The sequence below is a fragment of the Euleptes europaea genome, chromosome 11, assembly GCF_029931775.1.
Source record: "Euleptes europaea isolate rEulEur1 chromosome 11, rEulEur1.hap1, whole genome shotgun sequence".
NCBI classification, from domain to species: domain Eukaryota; kingdom Metazoa; phylum Chordata; class Lepidosauria; order Squamata; family Sphaerodactylidae; genus Euleptes; species Euleptes europaea.
In genome coordinates, this window is record NC_079322.1 from 53,116,054 (window position 1) to 53,138,089 (window position 22,036).

Below are 22,036 nucleotides of genomic sequence, written 5' to 3' on the forward strand. Positions count from 1 at the left end.
TATATCGAATTCACTGAATCTTGGGTATGATAAAAGGGGGGAAATGACTGCAGTTACCATTCTACAGCATACTTTCTTCTTATATTTATTTCCTCGGTGCTTGGACATGAGCCAAGAAGGGGAATGGGGGAGGAGACCGAAATAAAAACTCCACAGGAATATCTGAAATAGTCTTTTAACACATCATGCAGATAAAACTCTCCACAGCCCCATTTGGAAACTAAAGGAGAGCATTGGATTTTGAATCTGACATTGGGTGCCAGTAATGTGTGCCTAGTAAGGCTGTCCTCATTAAATCATTCTGAATGAAAGTGTAGTGCCGTTATGAGCCCAGGAGTTCTAATCTTTAAAACCAACCCAACTTTTAATAAAGAAATATTAGATCTCATAAATCTAATCTCTTGTCTCAATCCTTAATTTTATTATAAATCAGAAGGCTCCCACAATTCTGTCATTCCACAGATTGTTTAAAACAAAATAGTTCAGAAGAACATTTTTATAAACAGAATAGGGCCGTAGTATAATGGAATGGTTTGGGGGAGGGGGATACTTCTTTATAAAAGGAACACACTTGTAGGGAATTCCACGTCTGTGAAAGAGCCTGTGACAAACTTAATCTACTCCATTTCTTTTCTTTTCCACCAAATCATGCTAGCAAACAAGGAGAATCTACTGAAAAGTATGTATTATTAATACTAAAACTAATGTGCATAGCATATTATTTGCTTTGTAACCTCTTCCTGGTAACAAGACTGTTAAAGATTAACTTCTTTTTCCAAAGCAAGAGACATTCAGAGGTGATATACCATTGCCTGCCTCCGTGTCACACCCCTGGTATTTCTTGGAGGTCTCCCATCCAAATACTTGCCAGAGTCGAGGCTGAGAGTGTGTGACCGGCCCAAGGTCACCCAGCAAGTTTCCATAGCAGAGTGGACATTCGAACCTGGGTTTCCCAGATCCTAGTCCAACACTTTCACAAAAATGAAGTTAACCCCGTCCTGTCCATGGGTGTGAAAAGGCTGTTGAAAATGTATGCCTTCTATTTCTTCTGGAAGGTGTTTCAATTTGGACTTTGAACGTATGTAGGGAAAATGCACTCCACAGTTGAGAAACATATCCCTCGGGACTAATCTTGGTTTACATATAATAAGCTTTTGTAGTTGCTGTAATACACCACAATGGTGTAGGTGGTCTTCCACCTGTGCAAGACTGAGCTAATTTATTTTGTTTAAGATTCATTTGTATGTAGTCAGTTAGCCGAATATTGTTTGTGGTGGTGAAAAAAAACACATGCGAACAACAATTTAAGGTGCTAGAACTTTCTACAAGATGTCAGAACATGATAGAATATCTTCAGGACACTAAACTAATCTCAGGACACTAAACTAACAGCATTTCATTTAGGAATGCCTGAATGAAAAACAATACAATGTTGCACTTTCAGCTTTTGGGGATCCTAATGGTAACATATGAGCCACACACGCTTACAAAAGTTGCAAAACTAATCAGATGCCAGAAAATTAACATGTCTGAAATCTGAGACCCCCTTAGAGATTGAGGCTGGGGCCCTTCTGGACTTCCAAGAGGACAGGATAAGGAGTATATTAAGAACTGGGCATATAACCATCCTCCAGATTAGTTAGATCTGCCATCACCACCATGAAACCAGATCAGAAATGATTTTAAGTGTAATACTTATCTGTAAAAATTACGCAGCTCTACATTTATTTTGTAATACAGCTTTTAAGTAAAAGGAAGTTTGAACCAAAGAACAGCTTGGTTATAATAGACCTAATTCTTTCAGTGGGATTGTGTGTGTGTTAACTGATGTCAAGTCACTTCCGATTCATGGTGACCCTTTGAATCAATGTCCTCCAAAATATCCTATAAACAGATTTGCTCAGGTCTTGCAAACTGAGGGCCGTGGCTTCCTTTATTGAGTCAATCCATCTCATGTTGGGTCTCCCTCTTTTTCTGCTGCCTTCAACATTTCCTAGCATTATTGCCTTTTCCAGTGACTCTTGTCTTCTCACAATGTGACCAAAAGTACTCTGAAGTAAATTGCTTGAAGGCCAACAATCCCTCTGATTAGAGAGAAACCAGGAATGGAGCACTTATGCTAGTTTGTTTACACACGAAAGTATTTTGCTGGACAATCACCATAAAATGGTGGCTGATTTCACTAAATTTATGATTAAATATTTCTTCAACATGGAGATGCTGTAGGATCAATAATCTGAGAAGTTAATAATTTGAAACGAAAACCCTGCATTTGCCACTGATTGTGTATATTCAACTAGATAAGTATAATGAGGTGCATACAGATTTAAACAGATTGGTTTAAAAAATGCAGTTATTTTGTAAACAGCCCGCATGCTGATAATGTTGCCTAGGTGCCAGCATTTGTGGTGTCTAGAAGAAAAAAGGTCAGTTCCCTTTGGAATCACTAGCCTTTCTGCCCTCCAGCAATGACAAACGCACCAATGATATGGCAAGCTGCTTTATTCACAGTGCATTGCTGAATGGCCACTGCAGTGTCAAGAATTACACTTCCTCATTAAGTCAACGAGGTACAGTTGGATACATAAGAACATAAGAAGGGCCCTGCTGGATCAGACCAAGGCCCATCAAGTCCAGCAGTCTGTTCACACAGTGGCCAACCAGGTGCCTCTAGGAAGCCACAAACAAGACAACTGCAGCAGCACCAGCCTGCCTGTGTTCCACAGCACCCAAGATAATAGGCATGCTCCTCTGATACTAGAGAGAATAGGTATGCAGCATGACTAGTATCCATTCTAACTAACAGCCATGAATACCCCTCTCCTCCATGAATATGTCCACTCCCCTCTTAAAGCCCTCCAAGCTGGCAGCCATTACCACATCCTGGGGCAGGGAGTTCCACAATTTAACTATGCGTTGTGTGAAAAAATATTTCCTTTTATCTGTTTTGAATCTCTCACCCTCCAGCTGTAGCAGATGACTCTATGTTCTAGTATTATGGAAGTGGGAGAAAAACTTCTCCCTGTCCACTCTCTCCAAACCATGCATAATTTTATAGACCTCTATCATGTCTCCCCTTAGCCACCTTCTTTCCAAGCTAAACAGCCCTAAGCGTCTTAACCGCTCCCCATAGGACAGATGCTCTAGTCCCTTAATCATTTTGGTTGCTCTTTTCTGCACCTTCTCAAGCTCTGTAATATCCTTTTTTAGGTGTGGTGACCAGAACTATACACAGTATTCCAAGTGTGGTCTCACCATAGATTTGTTCAAGGGCAGTATGATATCAGCAGTTTTATTCTCTATTCCTCGTCTAATTATGGCCAGCATGGAATTTGCCTTTTTTTACAGCAGCCGCACACTGGGTTGACATCTTCATTGAGCTATCCACTACCACCCCAAGATCCCTTTCTTGGTCTGTCGCAGCCAGCACAGATCCAATCAGTGTATATGTGAAGTTCGGATTTGTTGCCCCAATATGCATCACTTTACACTTACTCAAATTGAATCTCATTTGCCATTTTAATGCCTATTCTTCCAGTACGCAGAGATCCTTCTGGAGCTCTTCACAGTCCGATTTTGTTTTAACCACCCTAAATAATTTGGTGTCATCTGCAAACTTGGCTACTTCACTGTTTAACCCCAACTCCAGGTCACTGATGAACAGGTTGAAAAGCACCGGTCCCAACACAGATTCCTGAGGCACCCCACTGCTCACATCCCGCCATTGGGAGAACCGACCATTGATTCCTACTCTCTGCTTCCTATTTTTCAGCCAGCTCTCAATCCATAAGAGGACTTGTTCTCTTATCCCATGACTAGTTTGCTTAGCAGTCTTTGGTGGGGGACTTTGTCAAAAGCTTTTTGGAAATCCAAATACACAATATCCACAGGCTCATATCTGTCCCCATGCTTACTGACAAAGACCACTAACTTCTATAGGCTCCCAAATTTCAATTTTGGACTTAATCAAAGTACACTATTATTAGCAAACTATGTTTCCATCTAGACAATCCAGATTATAGGCTAGCATTTAGTGCATTATAATGCACTACCCTCAGCTATTCTGGAGGGTAGGCACAAAAGGATTCCTCTTGAAGAACGTTAAACCTGATTTACTCGGTCAAAAGTACTGAAGTGGAATAGGGTAGTCTTCGATTTTACTCAATCACAAAAGAGACAAATTGGTAAGAGCAAGGATCCATGACAAAACTTGGAGAAACAGCCACTCTGCTGAATAACAGCAGTGTATCAATTTTAAATGCTGCATGACTACATAAATAAATTGTATGTGACCCCATACATTTCAGTATCTATAAACTGTTTTTAATCGTGTTCTCAATTCACAAAGATGGGAGCCAGTGTGGTGTAGTGGTTAAGAGCGGTTGTTTGGAGCGGTGGACTCTGATCTGGAGAAACCAGGTTTGATTCCCCCACTCCTCCACATGAGCGGCGGAGGCTAATCTGGTGAACTGGATTTGTTTCCTCACTCCTACACACGAAGCCAGCTGGGTGACCCTGGGCTAGTCACAGCTCTCTCTGAGCTCTCTCAGCCTTACTACCTCACAAGGTGTCTGTTGTGGGGAGGGGAAGGTGATTATAAGTTGGTTTGATTCTCCTTACGTGGTAGAGAAAGTCGGCATATAAATTCTTCTTCTTTATACTTGCCTCTATCTAATCTGTCTGCCTTGCTTATTCTGCAGCTTGGAGTGGCGACATGCAATAAGGGTTGCTGGTGGGAAGCCTCCCACCATAGCCACAGTGGGCTGGGCTTGCCACAGTGGGAGACCTGGTAATCCTAACTATGCTACCAATATTCTTTCCTGCTGCTGAGGATATGAACACTTCACTCTATGGCTTTTTGTTGAGCCCCTGGCAAATCTTCTGAAACACTGGGAATTTGAAAAAGACCCAAAATCTAGACAGGTACACTTTCCACAAACTCCAAGACACTAGGTTACAGCAAGTTGCCTGCCTTGGTTGGCTTCCTACTCTGCAATACATCTTTGTTTAATGAGAAGTACCCAGTAAATAGCAGCAGCCCCATTAGCGCAGACTAACTCAGTCTCACCAGAGCTTGGAAGCTAAGCAAGGTCAATATTTGGATGGGACTACACCAAGGAATACTGAGGCTGCTATGCAGAGGAACCGCCTCTGCTGATCTTTTGCCTTGAAAACCCCATGAGGTGGAACTTCATGGGGTTGCCATGAGTCGGTTGTGGCTCAACGGCACACTTTACCTTTTTATCCAGTAAAACGGAGAGAAGGAAAAAAAAGAAAGACAAAGGAATGTACAGGTTGAGTATCCCTTATCCGGACATCTGATATGTCGACTGATCAAAAAACTGGACCTTTTGAGCAGGCATGCAGGCATTACTCCCAGGCCCTCAGCAGTGCCACTGATGGTTCAATGTACCCAAAATTATTTAAAATATTGTTTAAAATTACATTCAGGCTATGTGTATAATGTATATATAAAACATACATCAACTATAAATGAATTTCATGTTTAGACCTCGGTCCCATTCCCAAGATATCGCAATACATATAAGCAAAAATTCCAAAAAAATCCAAAATATGGAAAGATCCAAAATATAGACCACTTCTGGTCCTAAGCAGTCTGGATAAGGGATACTCAACCTGTAATACATCAAAAATATTCCAAAATATAGAAAGATCAAAAATATGGAGCACTTCTGGTCCCAAGGAGTCTGGATAAGGGATACTCAACCTGTATTGCGTCATTTAGATTGCCAATTGATAAAGTACAAATACCACTCAGTTACTAAGCAGACATGTGTAGCTCTGATTTGCATTTGAATCTCTTAACACAAACCAAAGTGGTAAATAAAAAAAGCTTTGAAAGGAGAGTGAATCTATCTTTCTTAGGGAGATCAAGGAGACACTCTTTACAATAATGACAATCTCTCAAATATTTCATAGATTTAAGAAAAACTGATTTATGATGCAGAATGTATTAAATACAGTTGACTTTGTGGCTAAAAAAAATTATTTAGCACTGAAATAAAAATAGAGATATCACATTATGACAAATGTTTTTTTCACTGCTTGCTGTTTCCAAAAGTGTTTGTTACTGAGCTAACTCAAGTGCTCCCCCTACTGTCCAAAGTGTTTCTTTAATATTTTTGACATGCGTAGAATTTGTTGTTGCAAACTGGCCCCACCACATCAAGCATCAGAACTAACTTTATTTATTTGTATTTATTTATGCTGTTTATAGTCTGCCTTCCTCACTTGGACTCACACAGAGTGAGTCAATACAATCAACAGAGTGAAACATTCAATAAACAATGCAATAGGATTAGGGGTTGTAGAAACAACCAGAAATCTAAAAACAGAACTGAAGCAGATGCAGATGGTTTATTTGCGGCCCTTGGCCAGATGAAACAAGATACATGGACCAGAACTGAAGCAAATCCTAAGACCCTTGGAAAAGAGCCAGCTGGTGTGAGTGGGATCCTGTATGTGAGAGAGGATCCTACCTAGTGGCTAGTCAGTAAAAGCCTGTTTGTGCCTAAAAGCATTAAAGAAAATTCAAACCACACTCTGAAGCCATGACTAAGCTTAAATTGATGTGCCTCAGCCAGGTTTCTCCTTTGACTGCGCTGCTGCTTTGTTCTTCGAAACCAACCTGTAAATAAATACATCTTCTGTGTTGTTTATATACAAAACCTGCTTCAATGATCCCCGTATTATACTTGTGCCCCCCAAAACCTACTTCATGGCAGTGAGCCCATTCCTATACACTTGCTATCTTAACAACACCTTGTAACTGAGGGGAAGGTTTTTAGTTTAAAACAAACCTGGTCCCCCTAAATCATAGGAGGCTGTGTGAGTCCCCTCAGTTCGTAGAACAGGCCTGCCATACATGGCCTTTATCTACACTTGGATGGAGGTCATCAACTAAACCTAGCAGAGCTGTCTCCGTCCTTTAGCCTAGACTGACAACAGACTGAAAAGGGTCTAGAGCAGATGAGTTATCCAAGAAGACCCCGAGTTGGTCTGCTTCTGCTCTCTCAATTGCTTTGATCAGAAAGAGCAGGTTAAGAGACTGGGTGATAATTGGCCGCATCATTTTTCTGCAGGGATGGTTTTTAGTAGCAAATAGATAATTCTGCCAGCAGTGCTGATTCTATGACCTTAGGTAGATCATGAGAGGGAGGGCATCTTGGCCATCTTCTGGGCATGTGTGTGGGGGAGGTAGTTATGAATTTCCTGAACTGCAACCAGAAGCAGGAAACCAATGCAGCCATTTGAAAGCTGGTGTTATACTATATAGCACACCCCACATATTAAAATGATAGACAACTGCGCTTTGCAGAAGTTCAAATCCCCGCTCATGCCATGGAAGCTTGCTGGGTGACCTTGGGCCAGTCACACACTCCCTGACCCTGGCTAGTATTTGCATGGATGGAAGACCTCCAAGGAATACCAGGGGCATCATGAGGAGGCAGACAATGGCTAACCAACTTCAAATGTCTGTTATATTTACTCGAAAGAAAGATGAGCCTGAATGTAAGACAACCCCCCTAAAAATTTTATATACACACATAAATTACTGGATATAACTGTAAGATTCTCCCTCCCCCCCTTAAAAATGTTACACACAGCAACAACAGTATTACTGGACCTAAGTGTAACTTGTATGCAGATATAGGACAACCTTTTTCAAATGGCATACCTGGAATTTTTTTTAGTAAATACAGTACTAAGGATCATGGGTGTACTAAATGTCGGATGGCATCGCATGTTAGTTTCTACACTGGTCAATTAACCTCTCCAATGGAAACTCTCTGTCACCTTTCAGATGGAAAAGACTGAAACCAATAGAATGGTTCCCAACTCTCCAAATCCCTACTTTAAATGGTTGGACAGAATGGCACGATCAACTCTATCAAAAAGCATCCAATTTAAACCCATAAATCATCCACCAGTGCAACTAAAGCAGTGCCTGTCCCATAACCAGGATGAAACCCAGACTGAAAAGGATAAAGGGAAGAAATGTCACTCAGGAATGCCTGCTCTGCTACCTCTCACTCAATTACATTGCCCCAAAGGGAGTTTCAAGACTAGCCTATTTCACCAGACCCTCTTTTATCAAAGGCGGTCCATTCAGCAGAGGTCTACCACCACTTCATTCAACTCCACTGGAAGATGACCCTGACCCAAAGAAGTATTCATTGTCCTGGCTAAAGGAATTCTACATTTCTCCACGCAAGATTCAACCAGTCAGGTAGGGCAAAAGATCAAGTTTACAAGGGGCCTTCAAAACCCCAAGGACCTGCCCACATCAGGCAGGGAGAGCAATCTGAAAAGACTCACAATTGGGTGCTCCCAACAATCGGGTGCTCCAAACAACTTGACAACTGGGTGCTCCCAACAACTTTATAGTACAGGGTAAACAACAAAAAAGGTATCCAAGTCAGATAAGAAGAAGAAAAATTATCAGCAAAGAATCTTGCAAAAGTGTTACAATGAGAAACTGAAATATCCTCATTCATATGGTCAGATCTGCATGTTGAGAGACCATAAACAATTTTGAAAAGCTCTACGAAGATTCAGTTGATGCAATGGTAAAGGAGAAGAATGTCTTCTTTGCTACCTACAAATGGGATCTTTAGTGTCTGCTGTCTCACTCAGCTTGAGTCTTCCATCAGTGATGCGCCAGATGTTTGTCAAACTGCTTCAAAATCAGAGAGATCCCTGGTGTCCTTTGAAGCAAACGTTTTAAAGTATGGGAGAAGGCACTGGGGAATGTTCCTGTCTATTTCTGCTGTCAGTTGCATATTCCAGACTAACACCAGGGACTCTACAGAGTCACCATTTACAGCCTACAAATCTTCCAGAGCATTCTGGAAAGTAACTGGGATCCATAAGGAACTGATCATGAATTATATTAATTGTTTTCTGCTTGCAAAGAGGGAGGGGACTACACCAATAAGCCTTCAAGCAGACAGTGATTTGGGCATGGCAAGGATTTCATCCTGGCCTCCTAAGCAGATCACTAGCTGTCCACTGCAGGGAAGAAGAAGAGTTGGTTTTTATATGCTGACTTTCTCTACCACTTAAGGAAGACTCCAACCGGCTTACAATCACCTTCCCTTCCCCTCCCCACAACAGACACCCTGTGAGGTAGGTGGGGCTGAGAAAGCTCTAACAGAGCTGTGACTTGTCCAAGGTCGCCCAGCTGGCTTTGTGTCTAGGAGAGGGGAAACAAATCCAGTTCACCAGATTAGCCTCCAAAGCTCATGTGGAGGAGTGGGGACTCAAACCTGGTTCTCCAGATCAGAGTCCACTGCTCCAAACCACCGCTCTTAACCACTACACCATGATGGCTCTGGAAGTAAGTCTAATGTATGCAGTTTTTCAACCTGAGACAGTCTCATAGTTGCTGTGAAGTCCTAAAGGGTGAACTCAGTATGAACATTGAAACCCCCTAGAATTATTACTCTAAGGGTCTTCAGTACCAGCTTGAGACATTACCTACCAGCCAAGGTACTCACTGGTGGGCTAGGAGGATAGTACACCAGGAGGATCCCTAACCTATTGTAGGGCAATTAAGTTGTTTCCTTTGTGCAAGTCTCTAAAAATTCACATACAAAATATCATAATTCAATGGTTAAGACAGAAGTTTTTTACTTTAATTTATTCTAAAGGTTTCCAATTTTCCCTTTACATTTTTAGAAAAAGATTACATTCTGTGTCTTGAATGCTCACAACTGGGGGGGGGGGGAATATAAACCTATCTATATTTAGCTAGAACCACACTAATATTGTTTTTTTCCCTCCAAAGAACTCTCACAACTACATAGAAAAACCGGTACAAATTAGTAGCTTTGAAGGAAGTAATGACATAAACTAAATTTGAAAAATCCCACCTTCTCATTCACCAAACCCAGCTAGACCTCTAGGTTGACAAACATTTATATGACTCCATCAGTCCATTCCTGGGGTGGGGGCCTTAAAGTGGTCTGGAGGCGGCATGACCCGGCCGCCAGTGTAAGTGGCCTCTTATCACAGAATAAGAGGCAATTACGCTTGCAGCCGCAGAGCTGCACACCACTCCTCCGACACCGCAGACTCTCCGGGACCTAAATCCTGGAAGAGAAATGCGGCGCTGGCATGGAGGGGGGGGGGTGTTCCCAGGGGCAGAGCTGACGGTAGTCAGCTTCCAAAGCCCCTCCATCCCAGGAATGCCCCCTTGACCAACAGCGTTGCTGTACCAGGATTTTCCTGGTGCAGCATTGCTGTTTTCTTTTTTAAACTTTAGAAAAGACTTTTTTAAGCCTTGCGGCAGCTGGGGAATCTCTTTGAAGACGCCTCAGCGGCACCTCAGCTATGCTGTGCCCAGCCACCACAAAGCTCAGGAATGAGCTGCTGATCTCACATCTCTGCCAGCCAGTCACCATTGCTTACTTCCCCTGCTAACTTTCAGAGCCAATTGACATCATAAGGCATCACAGGGCTTTAACCCTATCACACTTTTATCTAAAGGCAACCCACATGTTATATACAAAAAGTGTATTCAAGTAATTTTTTTACATTTGGTGTCCTGTTCTTGCTGATTAGTATGTTAAAATTTCACAGCAAAAACAATAACAACTGTTATTACATGGGTTATTAGATGTGTGTGTGTGTGTATAAAAAGAAAAGAAAAAGCCCCTTTTACATGTTTCATGAATGGTTATTGAAAGTTGGAGGATGAAAACGTTTCCATTGTTCTTGTGTATTATGATAACTTTCATGCATTTATTCATACCCATTTAAACTGAAGAACTACAAACTTTTTTCCCCACCACAACACAGAAAACATGGAAAATATGTTAAGATAGTTTCTTACATGATGTTATCGGTCAATTCAAAAATAAAGTATTGTGTTTAGTAAGGAACAGTTTTAGTAGCCGCTTCCCAGAAATGTACACTTTATGCAAATCAGACTTTAAAATCAAATCCTGTGATATGAATGAGAAGTCAAGGGCTATGAAGTTTCAGTATATCAGTTTACATAGAAGTACAGATTGGCAGAAATGTTTCAAATCAACTTTAGGGAAATGAGTATTTCCAGCTATTCTGCCTTTCTCCACCCATTAGCATCACCCCTTCCTATTTAAAACCACTGTATATTGCTTTGGGCATTGTTCATTTTCTGCACTGTAGGGTGGAAATGTTAAACAAAGGCAGGAGAGAAACTCAGACATTTGTGGCAAAGAATAAACTGGGTCACTTCTGGCATTAGAAATGCACACAATATTTGAAAATGAAGAGAGGAATGCATATCTATACAGGAATAGTAATTAGCAAGAAATCGGTAAAGACTTACTTATTCCAGGCTTGCCTGAGGTTTTTAGCACTGTACTGTGTAAAACGCTCTGTAACAACGGGGACAAAAATGAAAGATATTCAGTTTTTGTATAAAACTAAACAGGAGATGTATTTAAAATATTCTAACAAGTATTTTGCTTATCACTTGGCTCGGCCACTCATTGATTTAATATGGGAAAACGTCAAAGAGAAGTGCTCAAGAAATATTAATCAGAGAACTTCCAAATGGCAGATTACGTTTCTTTAACACAAACATGTTCACTTTGACATTTTGTCCCATGGTTCCAAATCCTTAATGAACTAATTTATAACAACAACAGGAAGGAAGATTAACTGAAACCCCGGCCCATGCAGTATATTTTGGAGGCAAGCTGGGAGGTATGCTGCTCACGTAAACCTCCACTTGGATAAGAGTAACCGCAATTCCATAATTACAGTAATTACTGGTTTCCTTGCCCATAATAATAACCCAGGAAACAAAAGTTCTTTCTCTTACATGCTTCCTCAGCCACCAAAGTAAGGAGGAAGAACAGTGATTTTGCCCTGGTCTTCCACTTCAGGAGGAAGGGATAGGATTCTACAAAGATTACTAGGGAAAAGATATACTGTTCATTCTTTGAATGAAAGCTAAGCTTGTCCCAGCTTGCTTGATGGGGGTCACCTACTGTACAGCAATGGAAGCACAACACAAAGTCTAAGATCTTAAAGCTGGCTCCCCTTCCTACTACTCTGGTATTCACCAGCATTAGGACTCTGCAGGAAACTTACATAAATCCAAGCAAGTGCAATAGTCACAAAACTGATAAAAGATGGATTCTGTTTTCCGGCCAATCACAAACCACAGTAGGTTATGCTAAGAGTGTGTGATGGGCCCAAGATCACCAAGTAAGCTTCCATGATAGAGTGGGGATTCGAGAACCTGGGTCCCCCAGATCCTAGTCTGAGACTCTAACCACTACACCACACTGGGCCTCAAATCCATCTAGTACAAAGCCATTTTTGGCTCTCACAGCCTCCAACACACATAGCTATACTAGCTGGAACAATGGAGTTCAAGATGCATATGCCTGTTACACAGCCTTTTTGGGCTTAATGCGAGCTTTTAAGTTTAATGTGGCTTCTTTGGTTGTGCCCTGGTCTACTGAAGGGTGATCTGCATATAGCAAAGAGGATTCCATACACACATATGCAAGAAGCTACTCCTCCTCTACATATACAAGAGGCTGCTGGAGGAGGAGGAAGAAAAGTTGGTTTTTATAGCCTGCTTTTCTCCACCAAAAGGAGTCTCAAAGCAGCTTACAATCACATTCCCTCCCCCCAAACAGGCACCTTGTGAGGTAGGTGAGACTGAGAGAATTCTGAGAGAACTGTGATGAACCCAACGCCACCCAGCAGGCTATACGTGGAGGAGTGGGGAATCAAACCCGGTTCTCCAGATTAGAATCTGTCACTCTTAACCACTATACCATGCTGGCTGTATTTGCATATAACAAAGAGGATTCCATACACAGAGTGCTTCTTCTGCATATGCAAGAAGCTGCTGTGTAGGAGCATAATCATCTACATCTTACTCTAAAGTAGACATGGTCCTAATCCAGGGATCTGATGACTAGTGGGCTTTTTCCATTCCTTGGAATGCAGTGTAAGCAAAGGATATGCACTTTAAGGGCTTTGCAGTATGGACAAGACCCACAATAACACTCTTGGCATGTCTACAGACTGGGAGGAACTTGTCAAGTACCCTTTTGTATATAGAATGGAGTTACAGGAAACAATTGCTTCATTCCTTCAGCACCTTTACATGGCACATTATCATCATCACCACCCAGTCTCTGACGGAAGTACACATTGGCCAGGAACAAAATAAAGAAACTATTGATCAAGCTGCTGAAAAACATACAATATTTTAAATGACTGAGCAGCACAAGACTGAGTGAAAAGATGACAGATGAATAAATGCCATAGCCTGACAAGGATACTGACACTTAAGTGACAAGCAGCATCCTCAAGCTTATTTTAACAAAACACAGAGAAAGGCTACAATTTTGAAATGCCACCTTGCTAAAGCATATGTCTTGTTAAGAGAAAGCAGCACTGGCAAAATTATAAAAGCAATGATGCAATTAAAAAAGTAACACTTTAATGCATAATTTCTGAACCAACGGGTTGAAAGGATCCAGCACTACATAAATTAAGGCGGTTAACACTTACGACATTTGCACATTAGCCTATTTTAGTGTAAGGATGCAGGATGTGCAAAGAAACCTACAGAATTGAAGTGCCAAAGACAGGAAAGCCAGACAAGACCCAGAATTTCTAAAACCAGACATCACCTCACTGCATCCAGAAATTTTCAGAAATTGCCCCTCTTTCCCCTTTGTCTTGTAAATTGCAACGGTATGACGTTCCCTTAAAGTTTGGACTTTGTCCTTTTTTTTCCCCCCTCTTTTTCTCTCCTTGGTATTTTTAATATTGAATATATTGGATAAGGGGAAAGTACAAATATAATAGGGTGACTTATAGATGAATTAGAATGCATGGATGCAAAGGAGACCTTGGATATTTTAGAGAGGGAGGAAGACGGTGGGGAAGTCAATTGTTTTTGATTGTATTTTAGACATACATCTAATAATTTTATGAATTTTTAATGATTATTTTTATGGATATAGAGGGTGTATGTCTAAATGTAATGTTGGTATTATTGAAAAATAATAAAAATATATTTTTTTTTAAAAAGTTTGGACTTTGTCAGCAACTGTGACATCATTAAGGCTTTGCCCCATTATCCAATTGTAACCTTCAGGGCTCCACCATGAATTCTCTCAAGCAAGTTGTTCCCCTTTAGACAAGTCTGATGCTGTGCCCACCCCCAAAAGTGCTGTACCAATATTTTTGCTTTCCAAATGGTATATGTCGCACAGATATATGCAAATATAGCCAGCATATCCAGATGACACATTTCCACAATTTCACAACTTGATACTTGTGCAATAGACTATTAACAATACATACTGCACTAGCAACATATCCAGCTACTTCCCCACATGCACCTCCCCTAGTCCAGTTATTTATTTAATTTATTTATTTTATCGAATTTCTATCCCCCCCTCCCCACCAGCCTAGGCTGGGGCTCAGAGCAGCTCACAAACCTAGTAAGCATACAATACATTAAAATAAGATAAAACCAACTAAAAAATCACAATCATGTCCTTGGAGTGGCTGTTTTTAAACTAATTATATTTTGTTTCTCTGTGAAGGTTAATAAAACTTACAGTGAAATCTTGTTGCATTAATGTGGCATTAATTAAAACTCTGTGAGTTTTGTGGGTGTCCCCTTGGTGAGCTGGGGAGAGAGCAGGGCTGGGGGGGGGGAGGCCTCACTGCACCCACCTGGAACTGCTCTGGGCAAGCTGGTGAGAGAGCAGGGCTGGGGAGAGTAGGCCTGGAGCTGCAATGGAAAGGAGATGGAGAGGGAAAGGCAGATCCCAGTAGGGGCTTCGGCATACCTGCCCGGAGCAGTCCGGGCGCACCGCTGAGGAGGAGGGGGGGAATGAAAGGTGGTTCCACTGTGGCGACAGAGCCTGGGAGCCACTGGCAGGCCTGTCCAGCTGCAGCTGGGCTGGAAGGTGAACAGTGGGGGGTGGAGATTGAATTCCCCCCCCCCGGTGAGTTTTGCTGGCCCTCACCTGTTTACTATAATAACATTTTGTGCTCGGTTACTGTAAAAGCTGCTTGGAAAGGGGAGAGATTCAGGATAAAATTGGTTGCCTAAGGCCAACCCATGGTGCAGGGTAACAAGCTGCAGTACTGAAGTCAAAGCTATGCTCACAACCTGAGTTCGATCATGATGGAAGTTAGTTTCAGGTAGGCAGCTCAAGGTTGACTCAGCCTTCCATCCTTCCAGGGTCAGCTTGCTGGTGGTAAAGTGTAGATGACTGGGGAAGGGGGTCTGCTTAGTAAACGTTGTGCCTAGTAAATAGTCTGCCTAGTAAACGTCATGATGTGACATCACCCTATGGATCAGTAATGACCCTATACTTGCACAGGGGACTACCTTTACCTTTTTAAGGCAGGGTTAAGGGACCCTTCCCCTCCTACTCTTTCACTGCTTCAGATCACTCTCTCCTTTGAAGCATTTTGCCAAAGAGAAGGGGCTGTTGAGCTATTATTACATTTAACTGTAGATTGACAGGTAGTTTACCCCAATCTGAGAGAGAAGTCTAAATTAAGCAATGATATGCCAAGACATAAGAAAGAAAATCTAAAAGGCTTCTTAATCTTTTGCTTTTCAGTATGGGACAGAATGAAATAGTCAACCTTCATATGGTATAAACCTATTTCAGCAATATGGTGGCTCTACATACAGTGAGGAGATGGGGGGGGGAATGTGCTTTTACCCTTCTGTTCTCCTGCTGGCACCCCGCCTTCCAGTGTCGGGGCCATATGGTATAATGGGTCTAAATCTAATGCAAACAGACTCCATGCAAGCAGTTGTGATCCCACATTAAATGCAGAATTGCAAATGTGCAGGCAAGGCCCACACACATTGGATTTAGCAAAGCTGGGTGTTATCTCGCCAAATTGACACCTAGTGGCAGTTGAAGAGGAACCCGTATATGTGAAGGCAATGCGTGTTATCTCCCCACTTCACCCCACTACCACTTGCAGAGCCAGGGTGTTGTCTGAAGCAGCCCATAGAAAGAGGAACAATTTACCTTCAGTACTGAAAGTCAAAATTATTATTTTTTTGGTCCCAAATTTATCTTAAAATGGTAACTTATTCTGAACCAAATGGGTTGGAAACAGAGAAATGAATCTATCTTCATTTACATATTTTGTATTCAAAATTCTAAAAAGCCTTCTGCTCTGCTCTAAACCTTTCTTAAAGCAATTCAGTATGCAACACAGTTACAAACCTCTGAGGGGAAAAATAATCCTTTTTGAGGAAAAAGAGGATTTTATATCTCCTGAATTTCAAACTGTATCACTTGCAGCAAAATTATGGTCTCTGGTTGCCTAATTATTGGCCCAAATCTCCTGAGGAGATCAGCCTGTTTACTAATTTCTCTCTCCAAAATGCCTATAAACGACCTCATAAAATCTCTAAACAAAGCAATTGGATAACAAAATACTGTCCTACTTTAATCTTGTGCAATAAAGATATCTATATGTTGTTGGGCATGTTAAATAACTGCATCCTAGTGGTAACATTCACATCAAACATGGGCAGCCCAATCCTAACAGGGTGTGTGTGTGTGTGTGTGTGTGTGTGTGTGTAGAGATGACTTACAATGGCTTGGAGATGGTGTAGCTGTGCCGCCTATTGAGTGGCTTGCAGTGGTGCAGAAGCTAAAATAAAATAACCCCCAAAGCCCCATGAAACTCCTCCATAGAGTTTCATGGGGCTATGCCTGCCTTTTTGCAGGCATAACTCAGTGCCTGTAAAAAGGGGCATTCCCGGGCTGAAAGGGGTTAGGGAGCTGACTAAAGTCAGCTCCGCCCTGGGAACACCCCTTGATGCCAGCGTGAGGTCTTGCACCAGGGAAACGTTGCCACTGGCAGTGGGGTCACGCCAGCTCCTATCCCCTTTCCCCTCCCCAGTTAGGATTGCTCAATTAATCCAGTAGGGCAGATCTTTCTCCTCAACAACTAACCTGGGGCTATCCATACACATACTTACTCGTCTTTATTGCATTGTTTTTACAATTTGGTAGTCTGCCTTGAGTCTCAACGAGAAAGGTGCATGAAAAATGAAATAAACAAAGTTATGCCAAAAGATTTCTAATGAGGGTGCAAGTTGTATCTGCTGGGAGAGGTCCACAGCTAAGGGGGCGCAACAAAGACCCTCCCATGAGTTCCCATTAGCCAAATTTCCAATAACACGGTTTCCTGTGGCAATCTTAGAACATACAGGATAGACTTTCAGTTTCCAGACAAGTTTCTGATACCAATACCAAATAGTTTCAGAGGGTAACCGTGTTGGTCTGTAGCAGAACTGCTAGATTCAAGTCCAGTAGCACCTTAGAGACCAACAAGAAATGAACTTTGTGTCAAAGGAGTCACTTAAAATTTGGAATGTAACACTGGATACTATAGCAACTTGGCATACATTCCCGTTCAATTAATCTTGTCCTCTGAGAACATTTTGGACTGTCCCAGAAGTGTGAAACTAATTTACTAAACTAGCATGTTGAGCATGAGGCACCACTAATCTGCCCTGTTTGATTTTAGGAGACAGAGGCATTGCTTTTCCTCTGATAATCCTTGGCTTAGGTCTGGCTAGGCAGTGGAATGCAAAGGACCTAACAATTTGCATTCCAGTGTCAATGTAAGGAATTTCTGCCAAATCAGAATGCATGAATATCGCCTAAGTGCCATGAGGATTTAAGCCACAGTTTATGGGTAACCCAGAAACAAAGCTCCAAAGGAAGACCACGCAGATAGGTGAAGACTTTTTAACGGCTAGTGCCAACAGGGTAGAAAAGTCTCACAATCAAGGCATCCCCAACAGCAGCTCTTTAGCTGTCACTAATTCCAACAGGAAAAAGTATTCACTTATCTGGAGGAAACTAAAAAAAGTGCACTTGTGGATAGCACCAGGACTACATCTGCTGCTCCCTGACCGCGACCTCAGCAGTTAAGAATCAAGCTGCATCTAATCTAATCTCTTTGGTTCTGTGCTTTGGTGATGCCCAAGTGAGAAGGAATGTTGGGAACTGGGTATCTGAACACCTATGGATGGTAGTATCGTTACGCAGAGACATTCCTAGATAAGCTACTGTTCAAAGGTTAGTGTATTAACTCTTTTCAGCCCTTGAACAGTTTAATTCCTCAAGGCATTTCTGCTGTTTATTTAAAGTATAGTCAACAAACATCTTTCTTAAGTTTCCAAAAAAAACCCAATAATATTTCAAGATTAGTATCGAAGGTGCCAGCGTCTTCCTTTATACTTCGTTACTGGAGTTCTAAGAACATAAGAAAGGCCATGCTGGATCAGACCAAGGCCCATCAAGTCCAGCAGTCTGCTCACACAGTGGCCAACCAGGTGCCTCCAGGAAGCCCACAAACAAGACGACTGTGTTCCAGAGCACCTAATACAATAAGCAATGTTCCTCTGATGCTGGAGAGAACAGGTATGCATCATGACTAGTAGCCATTTTTACTAGTAGCCATGTTTAGCCTCCTCCGTGCTAAAACAGTAATGAAGACTACCGCGCCTACTTCAACAGCTTTACAAGGGAAGTACAACTGCCAGCATGCTTCGGCAGGGAGAGGAAGGAATCTTTCACTCAACCCAGCCCAGAACCCAAACCATTTGAAAAGCCTGCCTTTTAGTAGCCCAAGAAAGCAAAAGCACCCAGCAGCACATGCAGTCCCCTACCCCCATAAAACTGCATTTTGATCCAACCCCTTTCTAAAGCCCATCCCATCAGGCCGGAGCAATCCACACTTCTAGTATTCTGACATTTCAACAATCCCATGCACCTCAACACTACCCCCAATTGTTTTTATTTCCCCTGGTACTTCTGTTGCCTAGCTTGTGTGTGTGTGTGTGTGTGTGTGTGTGTGTGTGTGTGTGTGTGCGCGCGCCATCAAGCCACAGCTGACTTATGGCAATCCCATAAAGTTTTCAAGACAAGAGACTTTTGGAGGTGGTTTGCCACTGCCTTCCTCCGCGTGGACTGAGAGGGAGTTCGGAGAGAACTGTGACTGGCCCCAGGTCACCCAGCAGGCTCCTCTACTTCACTTACGCATATTGTCATCCCTTGGAAACACACTTAGGCAGCTACCAAAACTTCATTGTCCCAGGAGGCCCTAACACTATTGATCCTTTGGTACAGAGCAGGGGTCCCTAACCGTTTTTCACTGTGTGGGCACCTTTGCAATTCTGGCACAGCAGCCACAAAATGGCTGCCACTTGTGCAAAAATATTACCAAATACTGCAAGAGCAATGCTGAATGTGCTGTGGTGGCAGCTGCTGCCAAAGCAACATTTTTTTACAAATCTGCATAGCCAATCAAATCTTCAATGGCTAATCAGAAGCCTTGCTAGGAAAAAGGCCCACCTGGCCCACCTACTTTCTAAAAACACTTGGAGAGGTGTCACCCACGAACATCATACTGGGGACTCCTGGTGTAGAGAACCAGCCGCTGGACCCTCACCCTGAATATCATGCTATTCTCTCCATCTGCATTGGTTTCTTTTACAGTCTTGGACAGAAACAGATAACAAGTTCCAGTTGCCAATTGCTCACCTTGGCCATCTTCTGGGCATGAAGTATGGGTCACTGGGTGTGTGTGTGGGGGAGGTAGTTCTGAATTTCCTGCATTGTGCAGGGGGTTGGACTAGATGACCCTAGTGGTCCCAACTCTGTGCTTCTATGATTCTACGGTGCAATAAAGTGAAAATGACTGCAGCCACAGCCATCTCCACTGCCCAAAGAATGTGAGCAGGCTTGCTTATCTGAGTGCCTGTAGTAGTTAGAATCCGCATTTGCTGCTCAACTGTTTTCTGTCTCCTACAGCCCCAGCTCCGAACAGTCATTAGACTCATTTGAGAATGTGAGTGATCAGCAATGCTGGAAGCAAGCTACTGCCACTTATCATCTGCTTCCATCCAGTAGACAACAAGGAGAAGAGAAACCGGTGCTTCCTGTGTCCTGAAGGTCCCACTGGGAGGCCCTTTTGCTGAAGGCCCCCCCTGCAAATACTTAGAGCTGATCCTTCTCCCAGTTCCTCTTACCCATCTGAGCACCTTCGCCCTCTGTGTCGGACTGCAGATGGCAAATTTGTTATGCTGCCACACTGTCTGAGTTCATGTTTTATTAGATCATCAATAAGTTGCCAATTAATCCTACTAATTGACCAAGGGTCTGGAAGCTGCTATCACTCCGCTAATCCTTCTATATCAAGAGAGGTGTGGGGGAAGCAGAATGTTTTCTTTAATGCACTTTTCGTGCTCTCTTCCCAATTCACTTTGGGAAACTACCAATGCATTACTTTTGGACATAAAAAGAAGAGCAGCATGTTCTATAATAATGAGCAAGTGCTAATTAGCTTGCCTTCGAGGTCTGTAAGTAGAAATTAAGTACACTGGAAGTGGTTTTCCCACCCACGCTCAAAGAAGAACTTGAACATGCATAAGCACTTTGAGAAGTCTCTCTTTTAAAAAAAATATATAACACTTTTGTTAACACTTGTAGGGGAGTATAAAACAAAACACAGCCGTTTTGCACAGACTGCGGAAGATCTCCTGTGATACTAGTACAGACAAGGTCTGGGACCGCTCTTGCCCCCACTCCTGCCCACAGCAGATAATACTATCCAACTTTCCCAGGAGGAAAAATTGTCTCATCGCTGTGCTAATACTGAACCCCAATTTTGTGAGAAATAAAGACTTTCTTAAATTAGGATGCTAATAAGTGATTAGGATGAAATTAATTTTAAACTCTTCTTAGTAGTCTGAAATGCCACAGACATTTAATTAAATTGCCGGTTACGTTAGCACAGTAGCTGTTTATTGCTTTTACCTTCTGTTCAAAATCCCTTGTTTTCAGCTGCAAAAGTAGCAAAGCTTAGGCATCAAAGCCTCCTTTGAGCAGATGCTAGCATTCTATTCATCAGTGCTGTCTGCATATATATTTTTTATCCATTCCAATTAGAGCTGGAAAGGAAAACAAAACAAACCTTCTGCACAGAGAGTGGAACCAGGCACAAATACACATCTGTCGTGTAGAGGGTGTATAATTTAAAGTCTATGTACGGCATACATCGTCCCAATTACACACAGGACAAACACAGGAACATGCTTCGGCTGGGGATCTGCAGCATTTGTGCTGAGATTCTCCATGTGACACATGAGCAACTGAGTTGTTGCTTTTTTGATGCCACACCTTCTCTGCTTGGGGAAGAGGGCCTTTTGGTAGAGTCTGCGTGGGAGTCATACCAATTCATCAGTTAAGAAATACAACTACAACCTTCTAATTCTCCTGTATAAAGAACCATACCATTTCCCTTTCACCTGACAGGTGAAATAAATGATTTTGACCAGAGCTATACATCTACAACAATGGCCATTTTCAATTTATTTCTTTGAATGTCCTAAGAATGAAATCACACATATACCTAGTATGTTCAAACTTAGACTTAATCAAGATAAGGGCTTCTTCTGCCATCTACTGTCAACACACAATCATTACTTTTTTTTACACAGACTGCCCAAAGCACTTTACTTTTTTTTGGTTTAACTTTCTGCAGGGAAAAAAAACAGACTTGGAAATGTTGGAAAATAAATCTCTTTCCTTAATAATTTATCTTTTTACTTTTAAGGTTTAAAACAATGTGTTCTACAAAGAAAAGCAAACAAACACCACTCTATTAGCTGGGTATTATGGGCTGGAAGTGCTGTTGGGCATATTCTCTTTCTCCAATCTTTCTGGTTTGGCCAGAAGACAATTCAGGGAGCAAGAGTCCAGCCTCCCCTTCAGCTGGGGTATGGGTCACTGGGGGTGTGGGGGGGGGAGGTAGTTTGGAATTTCCTGCATTGTGCAGGGGGTTGGACTAGATGACCCTGGTGGTCCCTTCCAACTCTATGATTCTATGATGCAAGCAGCTGATGCAACCAAGGTGCTGAATGCACGTGCTTCCTCTGAGGCTTTGGTCTCAGCCAGAAACAGGATGAGGGAAGAAGAGTTGG

The 22,036-nt window shown here is 42.2% G+C and overlaps 1 protein-coding gene across 2 annotated transcripts in view; it reads right to left on the minus strand.

Moving 5' to 3' along the window:
* The window catches only part of CDK14 (cyclin dependent kinase 14), a 242,454-nt gene that overhangs the window by 15,472 nt on the left and 204,946 nt on the right, over positions 1-22,036 (minus strand). For both annotated transcript variants that reach the window (XM_056857332.1, XM_056857333.1), the window contains one exon: positions 11,339-11,387. In XM_056857332.1, the coding sequence (XP_056713310.1) occupies positions 11,339-11,387 (49 nt within the window). The remainder of the gene's footprint in view (positions 1-11,338; positions 11,388-22,036) is intronic.